This window comes from Dysidea avara, chromosome 1 (genome assembly GCF_963678975.1).
Source record: "Dysidea avara chromosome 1, odDysAvar1.4, whole genome shotgun sequence".
NCBI lineage: Eukaryota > Metazoa > Porifera > Demospongiae > Dictyoceratida > Dysideidae > Dysidea > Dysidea avara.
In genome coordinates this window covers 36,957,967-36,980,839 of record NC_089272.1, presented here as the reverse complement: position 1 = coordinate 36,980,839, position 22,873 = coordinate 36,957,967, and the positions used below count along the sequence as shown (strand labels likewise).

At 36.8% G+C, this 22,873-nt stretch overlaps 1 protein-coding gene across 1 annotated transcript in view; it reads right to left on the bottom strand.

The window, feature by feature from the left end:
- Positions 1-22,873, bottom strand: part of LOC136263621 (uncharacterized) — a gene marked incomplete in the record, with an annotated part of 463,802 nt that overhangs the window by 4,536 nt on the left and 436,393 nt on the right. The window contains 4 exon segments of the mRNA XM_066058254.1: positions 384-677; positions 2,084-2,377; positions 5,678-6,001; positions 6,057-6,216. Of these exon segments, the coding sequence (XP_065914326.1) occupies positions 384-677; positions 2,084-2,377; positions 5,678-5,867 (778 nt within the window).

Below are 22,873 nucleotides of genomic sequence, written 5' to 3'. Positions count from 1 at the left end.
TGACCTAGTGAGGTAGAAATGGCCAGAACCTAACTGTATATATATGAATAATTATAAGTGGGTTTCATCAGTTTCACTTCCAGTGTCCATGGTGACATCTAAATGGTACAAGCTTTAGATTCAGTGTCTTCCATGCATCATCATCCTCTTCTACTTTCTAATGCTGTGATATATCTACCCTACCCTTTTGAAAATTGCTGCATGTATTACACAATTATGTAAATATTATTAATTTAAGCCTTCTTAGTATTCTACAAATACATGATTTGTACAAAGCACATGTGAATTATGCTGTATTGAATACTGAAAACAGACAATATCCACACATGTATACATGTACACCATATACATGTATGTGTACTGCACTAAATACATGTACTTACCATGAGGAACACTATTTACTATAATTGGAGCATTCACTATCACACTAGCAGGTTCCCCCACACCAACATAATTTCTGCCAGCCACAGTGACGTTATAGTTAGTATAAGGTATTAATCCAGTGAAATTGTAGGTAGTGTCAGTTGTTCTCATCATCACTACTCCATCAGATGGTGATATTGTCACATCATATGACACTGGTCCACATACTGGGTCACTAGTGACAGGATTCCATGATGTAATAATACTCAAACAGCCATCAGTAATTGTGATGTCTCCTGGAGATAGTAGGCTGCCTACAGTGGAATTGAAGTGCTAGTACTCAAAATGAGCACCATTGTTAATATGTACAGTCGTTTATAGGCCTGGGTCAAATATGCTCGAAATTTTGCCCAAAATACTTTCAGAAATTTCCGAAAAGTTTCACCTACTGTATTATGCTCTTCACTGTTCCCATTATGCTTGCATTATGCTCCTAAATTATTTCTTACAATTATCTTGGAACATTTTAATCAGTGAATACTCTATTAGAGTATTTCACTACAAAGTGACTGTTCTATTAGAGAGTATCAATCTAAGAAGCTATTATGTACAATGCATTTGAATGCTCTATTGCAGTTTGCATTAGGGAATATCAATCTAATTTTCATGGATAATTTGAAATATCCACCTAATATGCTAGAGTGCTATGCCAGCATAAGGAGCTTAATTGACTGATAGTCTATGTATTACCTAAATGGAGCAGTTAGTGGAAATTGCAACTGCAATATAGCACTCAAATGCATTGTACATATAGCTCCTTGGATCGATGCTCTTTAATAGAACGGTCACTTTGTAAGTGACATGCTCATATGTACAACTGTTTGGCCTGCGTCAAATATACCAGCATAACAAAAGGCATGATACTATTATGCCTTTTATTATGCTGACATATTTGATACAGGCCTAACAGTCATATACATGGCTGGGTATGTATGTACATGCTTGCAATAAGATTTAGAGTTTTAAATTTTGACAATTGCATCAAAAAGTGACGACTGAACTGAAAAATGTTGAAACTGGACTGTCTGAGTTGTTGGGAGTATTATACAGCTACAATGTACATGTACGATATGCATACATATTATATTATATAGCATTTCCTCAAAACATATTAGTGCTATAACTACAACTAAGCTATATATACATTTTGTCATGCTCCCTTGCTCAATTTTAAGTCTACTACTGCACATGCATATTTTAATTTCTGCACTCTTGTGTTGATTTTAGAAATAATTTAACACCGACCAACCATCCCTATACTATTGATGATCTCAATATGATTTGAATTTTGTGTTTACATAATAGATACATAGGTATTGCAGTTGTTGAAAAATTGCATTTCCATAGCCAGTACTAATGCTACACACAGTGAAGAAAAACAAAGAAACAAAAGCCAAAACGTTGGTCATTTATTAGAGTGGTGTATCTCAGGAATGATTGGAGTGATTTCATCCATATAGGATATATGTACCCAACACAGCAGGCAGTAAAACTGCTTCATTTGGATGAGGAATCATGGAGCTATGCATGTATGGTAATCACAGTATTGTAGTTCCTGTTATCATTCAGTTTAATAATGACATGGCAATGCTAATATTATAACTCCACTGTGCAAATAATTATCGTGTATGTAAAATGCATTTAAATACAATTAGTATACCTTCCACAGCAAGTAAGACACTATCATTATTAGGAGTACTACTATGAAGACACGTGTATAGAGTGTTGTTGTCTTCTAGTCCAATATCAGTGATGATGAGATCTGTTAGTCCTTGACCATCTGAATTGAATTGGATGAAGTGATTTTGTGTGTTGTTTTGAGCACTAACTAGTGTATCATTTCTATCCCATGAACCAAGTACTGGAACATCCCTGAAGATTGCTCTACATCTTAAGGTTACACTGTCTCCTTGACACACATTAACCACATCAGCAGCAGGTTGCGTAATGTTTACTGAAAGCAACAAAAAATTTTTAATAAAAAAAATACATAGAGCAATGTTACAAGTATCTTTAAGCATTTACATACTACACTGGGGATTTATGAAATGTGCTAAACAAATATCTTCCCACAGCTGTATGTATGATCTCTAAAAATGTTAGAAAGGTACAGTAAGATATGAAATTCATCACATTGTTTTATAGTGTAGAAAAACTAGTTATATTTACCTGTACTGGTAAATTACTGGCTAAGGAGTCTTCAGATAGCATGTGTATAATAATATGCTTGTAAGCCGTGACACTCTTTCATCACTCCTACATTCAGGAATGCACAATTAGGGATAAATTGCAGTGTGAACCTATTGAGCTGTGCCACTAGCCTGGCACTACATAATGAGGTGGTGGGATGGCATGGATTGACCCAGGAGTAATATACAATATTATGCCTTGGTGGTGTTGGTGCTCAACTTGATCTAACTTTACTTTTGTTAGCTCTTAGCCAGTGTTTCTATACTTACAAAAGCACTCATCTATAACTCACGATAAGTTGATATTGTCAAAAAGAGCACTGATTGGCTTAATTAAATGCAGCGGTTTTAATATTACAAAGCTTACGTCAACTGGTTCTATGCAGTGATGCTACAATTTCAGTGGTTTTGTTATAACAAGCTCCTAACAAATCAAAATCAATACTACTTCCACTACTGCAGATTCATGTATGACATGCCAGAATGAAGTGAATTAGTGAAATATGTGTAGTACTTCATAGTTAGCTAGAAGTATAATATCATAGTATGAAGAACACATCAGTCCATACTGTTATTTACAACATTATTTATTTTAAACATGTACAGGCTGTTACATTGCATACAGACCAACAAACAAAATGATCAGGGGATCTGGGCCAGCTGCTATATAATGTAGCTGAGCTCAAGGTGCAGCAGTACAAGTCATCATTTCATTAATGAAACCTGCTGCACTGTGATGCCATTGTTGTAACTTGTAACATAGCTATTATATCCAGCATTGTTTTAATCAAATGTATATTTTGTACAAGAATGGCTTGTCATATGGCTGGTCTGTGACTCTAGAGGGCAGCTCTCAGAAACAAGTTTGGTCTTGGTCTCTAGCACATATATGGTGTCACAGCTGGGGGAGTCCCTTTGGCTCTGTAAGCCATGCTAGCTACTGCAGAATTAAACTATCATTGAGTCCAGCATGGACAAAAGAAATTCGGACTTCAGTCAGTTGTATACAAACAAATAGGAAAGTTCAGAATCAGTAACACTACACTGCTAGCTTCACTAAACATAACATGTTTGCAGCATACAGGACACTGCTACCATACAAACTGTTAGGAGTGTTGAGTAAACACTTGTAAATGCTTACTGTAACACTTTTGACCATACTTTTGACCATTAAGGAAATTTTACAAGATTCTCACCAGTGTGGGGTTCACCTGAATTATGATTTCTACCATTTTAATAGGGACATCGATTTTGGTTAGGCTTGAGAAAACGACAGAGGTCATCATAACATCATAATAACATGGTAGTGATTAGGGCTGGGCGGTATTGGAGTTTCGCTTCACGATATATCGTACAGAAATATATCACGATATTACTATTTATCGCGGTTATTAAAGATGACTGCTATATTAGAGTAGCTGACTGCTTTATTAGGGTATCTCGATCCTAGCTGACTGTTCTATTAGAGTATCTCGATCTTTGTAAAAAAATTGACTAGCTAGTACTAGGTCCTTGTTTGCAGTAGTATCACGTGTTTATTTGAGGTGCATTATAACAACCTTAAGGGCTTAACAAGCTGTCACAAACACTAAAAATCGTAATAATATCGATATCGTGATATTATCGTTTCGCCGAAATCTACGCGATACAGATATCGTTTCATTGCAATACCGCGGTATTACTATAATACCGAGAAACCGCCCAGCCCTAGTAGTGATCAGTCTACAATATACACGCAGACGTAGTGCTACTAATTATGAGGGTTGACTAATATGGCTCAGTAAATTTACATGTATACATTTACTATTAAATCAGCTGATGTCTACGTAAGTGTAAAACTAATGTTTACAACTTGGTTGACTAGATTCTGTGCTCTTATTTTGTTTTAGGAAAAGCACCACTGGATTCTTTCATGACCTACTTTACACTGGGTTTGTGCAAGAGCAAATGTCAGTGTCGTAATGATTAAAAGAAATTTTCTTTCTTTACTGCTGATCACTGGGCAACTTTCAGTCAAATTTATTTTATGAGACTTACATGTAACCCTACAATATTCTTAACACCATACATGAATGGAGTTGCAATCTGGCCAAAAATACATTGCTGTGAACACTTTAATGTTTGACTATGTGTTCCATGTTTCATCTCTCAAAGTAGCTGATAACAATTCAGTATCCAGTTTATACTAACTCAAGTTACATACATGCTACACTATATACAGTGTTAGCTAGCAAGTGCTCTTGGCACAATTTTATTAATTAGCACTGGCATATTCAATAGTAACTCTGCATTAGCCATCAGTAGCACTGTTATTGTATGGTACATGTATCCTGTGTAGGTAGTCACCTATTCAAGGTTGTGTACTGTACCTTGTATAGTGTGGTTATTGACAGTCCAATGATATTACAATATAATAGCTGCTACAACTACTAATGTATAGCTGAAAGTTTGGTGGGAGGAAACTTAGGTGAATTTTCCACATAGGATTTTGACAAGAAAAAATGTTGGCAAATTTAGTAGAGCTTATACAGATTCAATGATTTGGTTTGCAATCGGCAAAACACCACAATTTTCCAAATTTTACTCCCACCAATTTTTCTGGCTATATGGTACTAACCCATTGTCTTTTTCTATTGTATATAGCACAATTATGTTTAGATTTGCTATCTTACATGTGGTTGGAGGTATTATCAGTGCAGGTATTCTTCCTCTTACAATGGTAGTAAAAATTATTGTACTATTCACTATGACAAAAGCACTAGCACGATAATCATAAGGTATCATTGGGCCCACATTGTTAATAACAACAGTAACAAAATGTGGTCCTATATCTTCAATTAGTCCAGTAATGATACTTGACATTCCACCACTGCCAGGAAATTGGTGTGATATGTTATTTTGGTATTTTTACAGTGTTACTGAATGGTTAATGCAGATAATATACTATTGAATATGGTATGTTAATTGTCAACTACTACAACTATTAACATAACATATAGATACTCATTGCCTTTTTACATAATGTAATTTACTGTAGCTAATGAGTATGTTGATTTTCCTCTTACATGTGGTTGGAGGTATTATCAGTGCAGGTATTCTTCCTCTTACAGGGGTAGTAAAAATTATTGTTCTGTTCACTATGCCAAGAGCACTAGCAGAATACAAGTAAGATCTCATTGGGTCCACATTGTTAATAACAACGGTAACAAAACGTGGCCCGATATCCTCAATTAGTCCAGTAATGACATTAGACATTCCACCACCACCAGGATTACTAAGGGCAACATTACACCCTAAAATTGATGGTGTTCTACAAGCCACTTCACATGTAAATTCCAATGCACCGTTATTGATCCTTCTCCATGTAACATCATATAAATATCAAGTGACTGCATGGAAACATTAAAATCAAATCAACACATTAGTGGACTAATAGATATTCACCTGGAGTTACTACTTGACAAGATGACACATTATTTTGGTCACATACTGTAACACTAACAACTTCAGTATCTCTCCTGATAGTAAATGGTATATCTGTAGCATTATCTCCATTGTACACTTGGCTCCTTCCATTAAAAGTGATATTTGTACTATTAGTAAACTGCAAATGTACATACACTATATTAATGATGCCATACAATAACAGTTTACTTAGCAGTTACGATAATCAAATTCATTGTTAGGTAATTAATGGCCTAATCTCCTTATATGTACAGTAGCTAGTTCAATTTCACCATACATATATTTTTATATACAGGTGAGCCATTAATAGGTAGATGTGTATACCAACTACACATACAGTATGTAATAATTGTATTATGTCATATGCCTGTGCAACTATCGTAACATCAGTTTCATTCTATACCCAAAGCATAATTTATTTATTTTTTGAAACCATCAAAATAGATGAAGAATAATACATCTAATCCAAAACAGCCAAGCTGTAAAAAAAGTGTGCGGCCCTCAAAAAGGCTATGGTGAAAAAAGATGTGAAATCCAAGGTGGCGGCCAAGAAATGGCTGTGATAGTAGGTTAATGGTAAAAATTTTAATAACAACAATTCAGGTGAATTTTGGTACCGCTTGGTCAATTGGCACAAAATTCACCTGAATTGTTGTTATTAAAATTTTTACCATTAACCTACCATCACAGCCATTTCTTGGCCGCCACCTTGGATTTCACATCTTTTGTCACCATAGCCTTTTTGAGGGCCGCACACTTTTTTTACAGCTTGGCTGTTTTGGATTAGATTTCACTTCTTTTTGTATTTGTATACCCCAAAGTCGGCCTATGGCCTGCTTTGGGACTTTTTTAACCTATCTTTTTAAAGATGAAGCAGATGTACCTTAAATATTTCTGATTTTATCAGTAAATGTACAAATTATATATATAATACATATATTTATTACAGAACTGTCCATGGTGGTTTCTGTGTAACTGAACACTCTACAAGGTAACTTCTTCTAGCTGATCTCTCTACAGGGTGATTTGTTTGTAGCTGAACTATCAAGGTAACTTCTTCTAGCTGTTCTCTCTACAGGGTGATTTATTTGTAGCTGGATTCTGTACGGGTGATTTTTTGCTGCTGAGCTCTTTACAGAATGGTTTCTTTGTAGCTGAACTCTCTACAAGGTAACTTCTTCTAACTGATCTCTCTACAGGGAGATTTGTTTGTAGCTGAACTCTCTACAGGTGATTTGTTTGCAGCTGAACTATCTAGATGATGGTTTCTTTGTAGCTGAACTCTCTACAAGGTAATTTCTTCTAGCTCAACTCTCTACATGGTGGTTTCTTTGTAGCTGAACTCTCTACAAGATAACTTCTTCTAACTGATCTTTCTACAGGGCAATTTGTTTGTGGCAGAATTTTCTACAGGGTGATTTCTTTGCAGCTGAACTCTCTACATGGTGGTTTCTTTTTACTGTAGCTGAACTCTCTACAAGGTAATTTCTTCTAGCTGATCTCTCTACAGGGTGATTTGTTTGTAGCTGAATTCTATACAGGTGATTTGTTTGCAGTTGAGCTCTTTACAGAATGGTTTCTTTGTAGCTGAATTCTCTACAAGGTAATTTCTTCTAGCTGATCTCTCTACAGGGTGATTTGTTTGTAGCTGAATTCTATACAGGTGATTTGTTTGCAACTGAGCTCTTTACAGAATGGTTTCTTTGTAGCTGAACTCTCTACAAGGTAACTTCTTCTAACTGAACTCTCTACAGGGAGATTTGTTTGCAGCTGAACTCTCTTCATGATGGTTTCTTTGTAGCTGAACTCTCTACAAGGTAACTTCTTCTAACTGAACTCTCTACAGGGAGATTTGTTTGCAGCTGAACTCTCTTCATGATGGTTTCTTTGTAGCTGAACTCTCAACAAGGTAACTTCTTCTAGCTGAACTCCCAACACGGTGGTTTCTTTGTAGCTGAACTCTCTACAGGTGATTTGTTTGCAGCTGAACTCTCCACATGATGGTTTCTTTAAATTTGTAGCTGAACTCTCTACAAAGTAACTTCTTCTAGCTGAACTCTCTACAGGGTGATTTGTTTGTAGCTGAATTCTGTACAGGTGATTTGTTTGCAGCTGAGCTCTTTACAGAATAGTTTCTTTGTAGCTGAACTCTCTACAAGGTAACTTCTTCTAACTGAACTCTCTACAGGGAGATTTGTTTGTAGCTGAACTCTCTACATGGTAGTTTCTTTGTAGCTGAACTCTCTACAAGGTAACTTCTTCTAGCTAAACTCTCTACAGGGAGATTTGTTTGCAGCTGAACTCTCTTCATGATGGTTTCTTTGTAGCTGAACTCTCTAAAAGGTAACTTCTTCTAGCTGAACTCCCTACATGGTGGTTTCTTTGTAGCTGAACTCTCTACAGGTGATTTGTTTGCAGCTGAACTCTCCACATGATGGTTTCTTTAAATTTGTAGCTGAACTCTCTACAAGGTAACTTCTTCTAGCTGATCTCTCTACTGGGTGATTTGTTTGTAGCTGAACTCTCTACAAGGTAACTTCTTCTAGCTGAACTCTCTACAGGGAGATTTGTTTGCAGCTGAACTCCCTACATGGTGTTTTCTTTGTAGCTGAACTCTCTACAAGGTGACTTCTTCTAGCTGATCTTTCTACAGGGTGATTTGTTTGTAGCTGATTTTTCTACAGGGTGATTTGTTTGCAGCTGAACTCTCTATATGGTGGTTTCTTTGTAGCTGAACTCTCTACAATGTGACTTCTTCTAGCTGATCTCTCTACAGGGTGATTTGTTTGCAGCTGAACTTTCTTCATGATGGTTTCTTTGTAGCTGAACTCTCTACAAGGCAACTTCTTCTAACTGAATTCTCTACAGGGAGATTTGTTTGCAGCTGAACTCTCTACATGGTGGTTTCTTTTTACTGTAGCTGAACTCTCTACAAGGTAATTTCTTCTAGCTGATCTCTCTACATGGTGATTTGTTTGTAGCTGAATTCTGTACAGGTGATTTGTTTGTAGCTGAATTCTATACAGGTGATTTGTTTGCAGCTGAGCTCTTTACAGAATGGTTTCTTTGTAGCTGAACTCTCTACAAGGTAACTTCTTCTAACTGAACTCTCTACAGGGAGATTTGTTTGCAGCTGAACTCTCTTCATGATGGTTTCTTTGTAGCTGAACTCTCTACAAGGTAACTTCTTCTAGCTGATCTCTCTACAGGGTGATTTGTTTGTAGCTGAATTCTGTACAGGTGATTTGTTTGCAGCTGAGCTCTTTACAGAATGGTTTCTTTGTAGCTGAACTCTCTACAAGGTAACTTCTTTTAACTGAACTCTCTACAGGGAGATTTGTTTGCAGCTGAACTCTCTTCATGATGGTTTCTTTGTAGCTGAACTCTCCACAAGGTAACTTCTTCTAGCTGAACCTACATGGTGGTTTCTTTGTAGCTGAACTCTCTACAAGGTGACTTCTTCTAGCTGATCTTTCTACAGGGTGATTTGTTTGTAGCTGAATTCTGTACAGGTGATTTGTTTGCAGCTGAGCTCTTTACAGAATGATTTCTATGTAGCTGAACTCTTTACAAGGTAACTTCTTCTAGCTGATGTCTCTACAGGGTCACTAGTTTGTAAATGAATTCTCTACATGGTGGTTTCTTTGTAACTGAACTCTCTACAAGGAGACTTCTCCTAGCTGATTTCTCTACAGGGAGATTTGTTTGTAGCTGAACTCTCTACAGGTGATTTGTTTGCAGCTGAACTCTCCACATGATGGTTTCTTTGTAGCTGAACTCTCTACAAGGTAACTTCTTCTAGCTTATCTCTCTACAGGGCGATTTGTTTGTAGCTGAACTCTCTACTTTGTGGTTTCTTTGTAGCTGAACTCTACAAGGTGATTTCTTCTAGCTGAATTATCTCTTTCTATAGTTGCATGAATTCCCTACAAGGTAACTTCTTCTAGCTGATCTCTTTACAGGGTGAATTGTTTGTGGCTGATCGTGACTTGTTTGTAGCTGATCTCTATACAGGTTACTTGTTTCTAACTGATCTCTTGAATTCTCTTCGGATGACTGCTCTATTAGAGTATCTCGATCTTGCACTTGCTACACCAAGTTGGATTTCGTGTTATAACTCCGTGGCTTTAAGTCTGATTCTTCTACACCATTGAAGAGCCTTTCTAAGATGATAACTCCATCTGTACAGCGATTTTCAAAGCATTATCCCAAGCGGTTTACCTGGTAGGCGTGGCAAGCAGTCGTTTTTTATTAGCTAATCTCGATTGCATAATTGTTACACACTGTTGGTTTTTTCGTTGTATCTTCCTGGTTTTTAGCTCGATTTCTTTCAAACCACAAAAGGTTTGAGGTCAATAGTTAACCTATTCACCCACCGATTTTCAGCTTCTTCCCACACGCGGTTTACCCTGTAGACATGACGACATATTGGTGTTATTTTTCGTAAATAATCACTCATAACTCTTTGCCTATTTATCGTATTCCAGCCAAAGTTGGTACAGAGATGCGCCTTTATACCTCCCTTCTGTGTGCCAAATTTCAAGGCGATCGGATATGGCGTTCGCGTTTTATAGCAGTTTTTGTAAGTGTGCGAAAAGAGGAAGAAAAATATGAAGAAAAAAAAACCGAAGAAACTAAGCCAATTTTTGAAGTCGCATATCTCGGGAACGCTTGAAGCGATTTCGCTCAAATTTGGAATGCTGAGTACTGAAGGTGGAGGGAGTGTTCACAGCAAAAATCGTCTTGTTTCATCAAGGCAGTACAGAGCTACGGAGGTGCGAAAATTGCGTTTTCTTTCTTCCTGTCAATATACTCACGGTTGTTACGCGCCGGCTTCTTGGGCCGCACGACACACTACCGTGTGTCTTGATACAATTCCTTAGTCACATGTGACTACAACGTCATGATAAGACATAAGCTACATGTATACACAACCACACAATGTAAATGCTTCACTATACATACGTATGAAGTAGCTACTTACATTCCATTTGACATTAAGAAAAGCATCTCTGTTTGCATCAAATGATACACAGGCTTCAACTGAGTTTTTTGCTATAGTGTATAACAACAATGCACAGAGTAGTGGTTTGATTATTACCACAAATAAATGTATAATAGAGCATAATATTTATAACAACACAAATAATTATTACAGTAACGCTTACCAGCTGTACTGGAATATAGTGAAGCTAGGAAACACAAAACTACACAGATAGATATAGCCATTTTTCACTGGCTAAACATGTCAACCAACCCAACTAAAAGAATATGCCAATGTCTATGCTAAAGAATACACTAATATGCTATATCATAGTCAAACTACTCTAGTAGCTACCAACCAGATTGCAAAATTTATAAGATTTCTTACACACTGACTGTGGCTTCTTACCATTTTTGGTATTAAGTTTGCTGTGGTCAGTCAGTGTCAAGCAAACTTGATTTAATATTTGTTTTTCATCTGCGTTATTGATTACAAACAGGTAGGCCAGAGCTGGGTAATTTTTTTTGTTACTGGCAAAAATGTTTATATCACATCAACAATATTGTTAAGGTCTTCTAAAGACTATTACATACAGTTCACCACATGTTTGAACAGTATGATATAGGTTTCACATGCTGCAAAATGTTTGAAAATAATTATTGTTGATCTACGCACACAAGTCCTCAATCTATGCACACACCATTGAAGTTGACTTTTCACTATGAATGCATGAGTAACCACACAAATACACTACACACTTATACCACAACCATACCCTAGTTTGGTCATGCCACTAGTTTGCTTAGGCCAGTTGCTGTTCACAAGTGAATTATATTCTGGATAAGTGTTAACCACAAGAACCTTTGAATGTCACTGGCCAACTGGAACATGATACTTTCTCAGTGGCCGGATGTATTTTACATGCATTTCTTTCACTTTGAGTTGGTCAGGTGGCCTTGACAACCTGATAATATTAAGGCTGAAGACTCTGTACAACACGCTTGGACATTTTCTGTTGCTATACCAATGGCCCACACACCCCGGGCATGCTCAAAACCATTGTCATATCAGTAGCTAGCTTGCTGTGGACTAAGTTGAGTTAAACATGCATCATGGTTGGTGAACTGAAATTTCAAATCCATAGCTTTTGGCTTTTCCAAGCTAGGTGGTCAGCTACACATGCAGCTATACTAATGGACATTAATTTTAATCTTCACGCACTTTATTCATATGACCAGCTTAAGTGGGAATCTATGACTGGTATAGCTGCAGGTACAGTATTGATGACCTCCCTTGTTTCATTGGTTAATTTCTATGATCCTTACAACTCAGATGTACAGTAAGCGCTCTAATTTCCTAACACTGACTTGTTTGTTGATTTTAACATGATTTATAACTGTCAACCAGTGCATACTCCAACACAACAGGTTAGCAACAGGTTTAACTTAGCTGCATGGTTAACACAATTGCTTGCGTATCATACAGTAGGGCATTAGTTTTCACACTTTCTCACAAAAAAATCATGATATTGACCAGAAACCAGCCTCACAATACCTTCACAGCACCTCAGCAGTATTGATGACTTTGAAGTATAACCAAGCCAAAAAATTTCTACAGTACAGCCCAAAATGCTTCCAGTAAGTTGCTATGGAACTTTATAAATCTTATTATTTAATGGCTGGCTAACTGACTAACTCACTGATGCCTTCAAATAAGCATGGTTATACATACCTCAATAACTGTAAAGGATTATGGGCTTGATTTTTACTGCTAGGTGTTGCTTCAGCCTGATACATATGTGTCTTTTGGCATATGTACAATAAACACATCATGGACTCATCAAATAGACTTTTGTGAGTCAAACCTTGGCTGACAAGGAGAATTGGTTTGCACGTCTTGGGGGCTTAAAATATTTGGGATATTAAGTGGAGTGTACGGTGGTAATATAACGTCTCATCCTATACCCATATTCATCATCATCATCATGTTTGCAACATACTTACCATCATGACACTGCTACCATATCTTTCAAATGCTTACTGTGACACTGTTGACTGTACAAACAAAATAAAGAATTAAGTTTTACAAGATTCTCGCCAGTGTGAGAGTCACTCAGGTTCACCCAAATTATGATTTCTACTTTTAATAGGGAAATTGATTTTGGTTAGGCTTGAGAAAATAACAGAAGTCATTATGAGACTACTTGATGCCCCATATTTTAGTTTTCTATAGTGAAAGGTGTACAATAACATAAACACCATACATGAATGGGAGTCACAATCTATATCCTGCTGGCCAAACATAATTATGTACACTTAATGTTTGACCAGGTGTTCCATCTCAAAGTAGCTGATAAAAATTCCGAGAAATTCAGTATCCAGTTTATATTAAACCTCAAGTTCATAGCTGGCTACATACATGCTATACAGTGTTAGCTATCAAGTGCAATTTATCAATTAACACTGTCATATTCAATAGTAGGTCTGCATTAACCATTCAGTAGCACTGTGGTACATGCATCCTGTGTAGGTAGTCACCTATTCAAGGTTGTGTACTGTACCTTGTAGCTATAATGCAGTGATTATGTACGTAGATTTGCTGTCTTACATTTGGTTAAAGACATTATCAGTACAGGTACTGTAGTAATCTTCTTATGATATCAGAAGTGATGGTTGTTCTGTTAGTTACTATGACAACAATGCTAGCAGCTGAGATTACAAGTAAGATCTCATTGACAGGGGTTAATATGGGGGTGGGGCAGCTATCCCCCCCCCAGGTTTATACCTAAAGCCTTGAGAAATGGAAAGGTTTAATTGTTCCCAAAGTTGTATCATTGAATGGTCAATATTCAATGGCATCACAGTAAATTTTCACCAAAATTGAGCATATTTACAACTAATTTTCAAAATTTTCCTGGGGGAGCATGCCCCCCCCCCCCTCCCCCTAGAATCTGAAGTGGTTTCTTCCCCCCTCCCTCTAGCTTAATATTCTAGGTTGAGCCCTGATTGGGTCCACATTGTTACTTACAACAATAACCAAGACGTGGCCTGATAATTATCTTAGTAGAGATACTTAACACTTCACCACCAGACGGATTACTAAGCACAACACAATATCAAGCCAATTCACATGTAAATTGTAACATCATATAAATATTGAGTGGCTGCATAGAGAAATTAATCAAATCAACACATTAGTGGACTAATAGCTACTCACCGTGAGTTACTACTTGACAAGATGATTCATTATTTTGGTCACATACTGTAACTGGGGGTAGCCAGCGCTTACGCAAAAACCCAACATGGTGTACGAGAGTCCCAATATTTAAGTATTTCAAAAATATTTCTGTAGTTAAAATATATTTTCTAAATACAATATAATTCTAATTTTGATTTTTATCTTGAGTTTTTGCTAATACTTGTACAGGAACACCTGAGAGAGTAGCTGACAGGGATGAGAGGAACTTCAGAAGAAACACAGGTGTACTTTGCACTGTCAATTTGAACTGTTGTATAGAGCGGCAACAGTAATTGAATTTATGAATGGACGAAAATGCGAATAACCCATTTGTATGTGGTTCGGGATTTGGTATTTCTAAATATTTAATGGATTCTAAGATAGTGTATGAGAGTCCCAAGACGTTGGCTACCCCTCGACTGTAACACTAACATGATCATCACTTCTCCTGATAGTTAATGGTATATCTGTAGCATTGTTTATTGTACACTTGGCTCATTCCATTAAAGGTGATACTTGCACTATTAGTAAACTGAAAGTGCTGTACAATACCATGATGCCATACGTTAGATAAATAAATTACTGCACAACATACACAAATTGCATGAGCATCATACATGTATAAGGTTCTTAGCAGTTACGATAATCAAATTCATTGATATGTACAAATCTCCTTATAAGTACACAGTTGCTACATATTAAATTTCACTTTATACAGGTGTGTCATTAATAGATAAGTGACCAGGGTATACCAACTAATTAAATTGCTTGTATGAAATAATCAATAATACTTAACTTGTCTGAGGTTTACTATCTCTGCAATAATCACAACATTAGTTACATTCTATGCTTATATCTCATTTGTTAAGAAAGACATTGTGATTGTATTAAATGACACACTGGCTTCAACTAAATCTTCTGCTACCGCAGAAAAGCAAACAACACATACTAAATAAATGTTGTAATAATTTTGATTATTACCATGAGGCAACCACAGTGTTTACCAAATAACAAATTAGCTAACTCAGCTGTACTGGAATAATATTATAGTGACGATAGCAAACACAAACATAGGTACACAGATTAATATTGACATTAATTTTATTCTTAAATGTGACAAACAACCTCAACCAACTCAACTGAATGAGCTAATGTTACAAGGTAATTTATACCAACAAGATTATTGGTTGCAACTATTAATTACATAGGATGAATAACACTATCTATATGGCTTCTATACACATGCTCAGACTAATTATGCATGTAATCATGTGGTAAGCTGCTGGATGTGTTGCATCATACAATTACAGTGGCCTGTTACTAGGGTGTGCACCTTGTTACTAGGGTGTGGACCTTGTTACTAGGGTGCGGACCAATGGAATATTTACATTAGGACAATGCAACATGCAGCCATAGCAGCTAGCGACAAAATTTAGCTAAAACATTATGTTATATCATATGCACTTATTAAGTGTTTTCAACAACTAATTACATAGGATGAATAACACTATATATGACTTCTATATACACGTTCAGATTAAGTTGTTTATTTATGTAATCTAGGGTATCATGCGGTAAGCTGCTGGATGTGTTGCATCATATAATTACAGCAGCTTGTTACTAGGGTGTGGACCAATGGAATGTTTACATTGGGACAATGCAACATGCACCTATAGTTAGTTAGCAAAACTTAGCATGCATGGTGCTTTCATAATATTACATGGGCAGGTGTTGCTATGGTTACTACTCTTATTATGAAACTGATTGATATTCGTGAGTTATGAAACACCTATTGTGATGTTGGGCAGCTATACCCACATTGTTTTAATTTTTGCGCTAAAAATTTCATGAAAGATTTTAGAGTAATAATAATATTTTTCCTATCAATTATGTACAATATAGTTCCTAACCAGTTCCCAACTAGACTGTCTTAATACTACTGCTGTATATAGCTATATTGGCAAAACACATCAATATCAAGTATTAAAATATTGTAGATGACAATAAAATAATTATTGTAGATTACAATCTTAATTTCTTACCACTAGTGTAATTACCAGTACTGCAAAATATGGGGGGAGATACTCTAATAGTTATGGAAAATGGAGTTTGTTCTGTTCATGTTAGCTGTATAGCTACCAGTGTAGTTACTGTATTGCTTCAAATAGTGGCCTGGGCATTTATATTCTTAAAATAGTTATCACTCATCCAAAATTAAGCTAATCTGAGGTTATACATTAATATAATAAATGGCTTCTGTTGTGATCCAGTTATATAATAAATGGCTTCTGGTTGATGTTAATTGCTGTCTATTAAAACTATGAATATTTTTTATTGATATTATTAATTTTTTTTGCATACAAATATTATACAATGTTCAAGAAGCAAATAATACAGTTACAGTAGCTCACTGATTAATCTTTCTATAAGATTTTCATTTTGTTTATATTACAAACAAAATTAAGTGTGAGTTTTCATTGCACACAAGGGCCTGGCCCACTTATGTAATACAGCAACTGTGATTAATTTCTTACAACAGTGAACTACATAACTTATTATAGTGTGTTCACAGCTGTCATCATGCATACTGCAGCTGCATGGTATTTAATTAACAGTGGTTTTTGTTCATCTGTGTACACATATAAAGTGGCCAGAGTAATTTCAATGATACTGTTAATAAATATGATTATGACCAATATAATGTGTTATATACTATCTAATCCAAAACAGCCAAGCTGTAAAAAAAGTGTGTGGCCCTCAGAAAGGCTATGGTGAAAAAAGATGTGAAATCCAAGGTGGCGGCCAAGAAATGGCTGTGATGGTAGGTTAATGGTAAAAATTTTAATAATGACAATTCAGGTAAATTTTGTGAAGCGGCACAAAAATTCACCTGAATTGTCATTATTAAAATTTTTACCATTAACCTACCATCACAGCCATTTCTTGGCCGCCACCTTGGATTTCACATCTTTTTTCACCATAGCCTTTCTGAGGGCCGCACACTTTTTTTACAGCTTGGCTGTTTTGGATTAGATTTCATTTCTTTTTGTATTTGTATACCCCAAAGCCGGCCTATGGCCAGCTTTGGGACTTTTTTAACCTATGTTTTTTTTCTTTACTACAGGAAGACGAAAAGATGAAGTAGATGTACTTTAAATATTTTATCAGTAAATGTACAAATTATATATATAATACATATGTGATCGGATTTGCAAAAAGGGGTCTTACACACACATCCAATTTGCCAACTTTGACAATTGATAACTTCAGATTGGAAAGAGCTATTGCCTTGAAATTTGGACAGTGGTGATTTCTTTGCAGCTGAACTCTCTACATGATAGTTTCTTTGTAGCTGAACTCTCTACAAGGTAATTTCTTCTAGCTGATCTCTCTACAGGGAGATTTTTTGTAGCTGAACTATCTACAAGGCAACTTCTTCTAGCTGATCTCTCTACAGGGTGATTTGTTTGTAGCTGAATTCTTTACAGATGATTTGTTTGCAGCTGAGCTCTTTACAGAATGGTTTCTTTGTAGCTGAACTCTCTACAAAGTAACTTCTTCTAACTGATCTTTCTACAGGGTGATTTGTTTGTAGCTTAACTATCTACAAAGTAACTTCTTCTAGCTGATCTCTCTACAGGGAGATTTGTTTGTAGCTGAACTCTCTACAGGTGATTTGTATGTAGCTGAATTCTGCACAGGTGATTTGTTTGTAGCTGAATTCTGTACAGGTGGTTTCTTTGTAGCTGAACTCTCTAAAAGGTAACTTCTTCTAACTGATCTTTCTACAGGGCAATTTGTTTCTGGCAGAATTTTCTACAGGGTGATTTCTTTGCAGCTGAACTCTCTACATGATGGTTTCTTTGTAGCTGAACACTCTACAAGGTAATTTCTTCTAACTGATCTCTCTACAGGGTGATTTGTTTGTAGCTGAACTATCTACAAGGTAACTTCTTCTAGCTGATCTCTCTACAAGATGATTTGTTCGTAGCTGAATTCTGTACAGGTGATTTGTTTGCAGCTGAGCTCTTTACAGAATGGTTTCTTTGTAGCTGAACTCTCTACAAGGTAACTTTTCTAGCTGATGTCTCTACAAGGTAGCTAGTTTGTAGCTGAACTCTCTACATGGTGGTTTCTTTGTAACAGAACTTTCTACAAGGTGACTTCTTCTAGCTGATCTTTCAATAGGGTGATTTGTTTGTAGCTTCACTCTCTACAAGGTAACTTCTTCTAGCTGATCTCTCTACAGGGAGATTTGTTTGTAACTGAACTTTCTAAATGATGGTTTCTTTGTAGCTGAACCCTCTACAAGTTAACTTCTTCTAGCTGATCTCTCTGCAGGGTGATTTGTTTGTAGCTGAATTCTGTACAGGTGATTTGTTTGCAGCTGAGCTCTTTACAGAATGGTTTCTTTGTAGCTGAACTCTCTACAAGATAACTTCTTCTAACTGATCTTTCTACGGGGCAATTTGTTTCTGGCAGAATTTTCTACAGGGTGATTTCTTTGCAGCTGAACTCTCTACATGGTGTTTTCTTTGTAGCTGAACTCTCTACAAGGTAGCTTCTTCTAGCTGATCTCTCTACAGGGTGACTTGTTCGTAGCTGAACGATCTACAAGGTAACTTCTTCTAGCTGATCTCTCTACAGGGAGATTTGTTTGTAGCTGAACTATCTACAGGTGATTTGTTTGAAGCTGAACTCTCTAAATGATGGTTTCTTTGTAGCTGAACTCTCTACAAGTTAACTTCTTCTAGCTGATCTCTCTACATGGTGATTTGTTTGTAGCTGAACTATCTACAAGGTAACTTCTTCTAACTGATCTTTCTACAGGGCAATTTGTTCGTGGCAGAATTTTATACAGGGTGATTTCTTTGCAGCTGAACTCTCTACATGGTGGTTTCTTTGTTGCTGAACTCTCTACAAGGTAACTTCTTCTAGCTGATCTCTCTACAGGGTGATTTGTTTGTAGCTGAACGATCTACAAGGTAACTTCTTCTAGCTGATCTCTCTACAGGGAGATTTTTTGTAGCTGAACTCTCTACAGGTGATTTGTTTGAAGCTGAACTCTCTAAATGATGGTTTCTTTGTAGCTGAACTCTCTACAAGTTAACTTCTTCTAGCTGATCTCTCTACATGGTGATTTGTTTGTAGCTGAATTTTGTATAGGTGATTTGTTTGCAGCTGAGCTCTTTAAATAATGGTTTCTTTGTAGCTGAACTCTCTCAAGGTAACTTCTTCTAGCTGATGTCTTTACAGGGTCACTAGTTTGTAGCTGAATTCTCTACATGGTGGTTTCTTTGTAACTGAACTCTCTACAAGGTAACTTTTTCTAGCTCATCTTTCTACAGGGTGATTTATTTGTAGCTGAATTCTGTACAGGTGGTTTGTTTGCAGCTGAGCTCTTTAAAGAATGGTTTCTTTGTAGCTGAACTCTCTACAAGGAAACTTCTTCTAGCTGATGTCTCTACAATGTCACTAGTTTGTAGTTGAGCTCTCTACATGGTGGTTTTTTTGTAACTGAACTCTCTACAAGGTGACCTCTTCTAGCTGATCTTTCTACAGGGTGATTTGTTTGAAGCTGAACTCTCTACAAGGTAACTTCTTCTAGCTGATCTCTCTACAGGTAGATTTGTTTGTAGCTGAACTCTCTACATGATGGTTTCTTTGTAGTTGAACTCTCTCAAGGTAACTTCCTCTAGCTGATGTCTTTACAGGGTCACTAGTTTGTAGCTGAATTCTCTACATGGTGGTTTCTTTGTAACTGAACTCTCTACAAGGTAACTTTTTCTAGCTCATCTTTCTACAGGGTGATTTATTTGTAGCTGAATTCTGTACAGGTGGTTTGTTTGCAGCTGAGCTCTTTAAAGAATGGTTTCTTTGTAGCTGAACTCTCTACAAGGTAACTTCTTCTAGCTGATGTCTCTACAAGGTCACTAGTTTGTAGCTGAGCTCTCTACATGGTGGTTTTTTTGTAACTGAACTCTCTACAAGGTGACCTCTTCTAGCTGATCTTTCTACAGGGTGATTTGTTTGAAGCTGAACTCTCTACAAGGTAACTTCTTCTAGCTGATCTCTCTACAGGAAGATTTGTTTGTAGCTGAACTCTCTATAAGGTGATTTGTTTGTAGTTGATCTCTCTGCAGGTTGATTTGTTTTAGCTGAACTCTCTACAGGCTGATTTGTTTGTAGCCGATCTCCCTACAGGGTAATTTGTTTGTAGCTGAACTCTCTACAAGTTGATTTGTGTGTAGCTGATCTCTCTGCAGGTTGATTTGTTTGTAGCCGATCTCTCTACAGGGCAATTTGTTTGTAGCTGATCTCTCTACAGGGTGATTTTTTTGTAGCTGACCTCTCTTCAAGGTGATTTGTTTCTAGCTGATCTCTCTACAGGGTGATTTTTTGTAGCTGACCTCTCTTCAGGGTGATTTGTTTCTAGCTGATTGCTCTACAGGTTGATTTGTTTGTAGATGAACTCTCTACAGGGTAATTTGCTTGTAGCTGAACTCCTTACTTTGTGTCTAGTGTGTAGCTGATCTCTCTACAGGGTGATTTGTTTGTAGCTGAACTCCTTACATTGTGTGTAGTTTCTAGCTGATCTCTCTACAGGGTGATTTGTTTGTAGCTGATCTCTCTACAAGTTGATTTGTGTGTATATAGATGATCTCTCTGAAGGTTGATTTGTTTGTAGCCGATCTCTCTACAGGTAATCTGTTTGTAGCTGAACTCTCTATAAGGTGATCTGTTTGTAGCTGATCTCTCTGCAGGTTGATTTGTTTTAGCTGAACTCTCTACAGGGTGATTGCTTGTAGCTGAACTCCTTACATTGTGTCTAGTTTCTAGCTGATGTCTCTACAGGGTGATTTTTTGTAGCTGAACTCTCTTCAGGGTGATTTGTTTCTAGCTGATCTCTCTACAGGTAGATTTGTGTTGATTTGTTCATTGCTGATCGCTCTAAAAGTAATTGATTTGTTGCAGTTGAACACCCTGCAAAGTGTTTTGTTTGTAGCTGATCACTCTAAAGGGTAATTTGTTTGTAGCTGAACTCTCTCCACAGTGACTTGTGTGTAGCAGAATTCTGTGTAACTGAATTCTCTAGAGAGTGACTTAATTGTAGCTGAATTCTCTACACAGTGCATGACTTGTTTATAGCTGAACTTTCTTCAGTGTGACTTGTAATGTTCTGAATCTCTATAGTGGTATATTTGCTTAACTCTCCACATGGTGACTGTCTTCTTGCTGAACTGTCTATAAGATTAACTGTTTGCAGCTGAACTCCCTACAGAATAACTTGTGATGTAATAAAATTCTATAATGGAGTAAATAAATTAGCCGAATGCTCTATTAGGGTGACTGTTCTATTAGAGTATCTCGATCTCGCATTTGCTACACGGAGTTGGCTTTCGAATCATAACTCAGTGGTTTGTAATCCGATTCTTCTGTACTACTGCAAGGACTTTCTATGAAGATTATTCCAGCTATACACCGATTTTCAGCTCATTGCTCTAAGCGGTTTGCCTAGTAGGCGTGAAAACTAATACTTTTTTATTCATAAAAATCGATCGCGTAATTGTGACACAGGTTGGGTTTTGTGTCATATCTCCGTGGTCTTTATCTCGATTCCTTTCAAACCACCAAAAGGCACTCCTACAATGGTTACTCCATCTACATAGCAATTTTCAACTCATTCCATGAAGCGGTTTACCCTGTAGGCGTGACAACAAATCGATCTTGTTTTACGCGAATAATCGGTCATAACTCCTGAACCAGTCATCGGATTTGTACCAAAGTTGATGCTAGGATTCGCCTTTGGACTCCCTTTCTGTGTGCCAAATTTCAAGGCGATCGGAGTACGCGTTTGCTTGTTATAGCAATTTTTGCAAGTGTGCGAAAAGACGAAGAAGAAGAAGTAATTTTAGGGTTTCCAGCGTGAAAAGTCAAAGTCACCATTTCTTAGTAATCACTGTGCACGATTGTTGATAAATGAAAGACAAGTACGAATTCACGAAAAAACCGGGAGTAAAACGGTTCATAGTTATGCAACGAAGCCTAACATTTTCAGTCGTAAAGTGACGAAATATGGTCACGTGCGTTCTTTGTTTTAATGGCAATGAATGAGCTATAGTAAGCTTGTGAAGTCAAAGGTACGTCATGTAAACATACACACATTCTTATGAACTATTATAGAGGCATATATGACGTACTGCTGGCTTGACAAGCTTACTACAGCTCATTCATTGTCATGTAAACAAAGAACGCACGTGACCATATTTCATCACTTTACAACTAAAATATTAGGCCTCGTTGTGTAGCTATGAACCGTTTTACTCCAGGTTTTTTCGTGAATTCGTATTTGTCTTTTGTTTATCAACAATCTTGCACAGTGACTGCTAAGAAATGGTGACTTCGACTTTTCACGGTGGAAACCCTAGTTCAAGAAGAAGAAAAAAAAAACGAAGAAAAAAAAACGAAACTGTGGCAGCTCGTATCTCGGAAATGGCTGGAGCGATGTCCTTCAAATTTGGAATGTAGACTCCCTTGGCTGACGGGCAACTGTGTAGCAAATTTGGTTCCAATC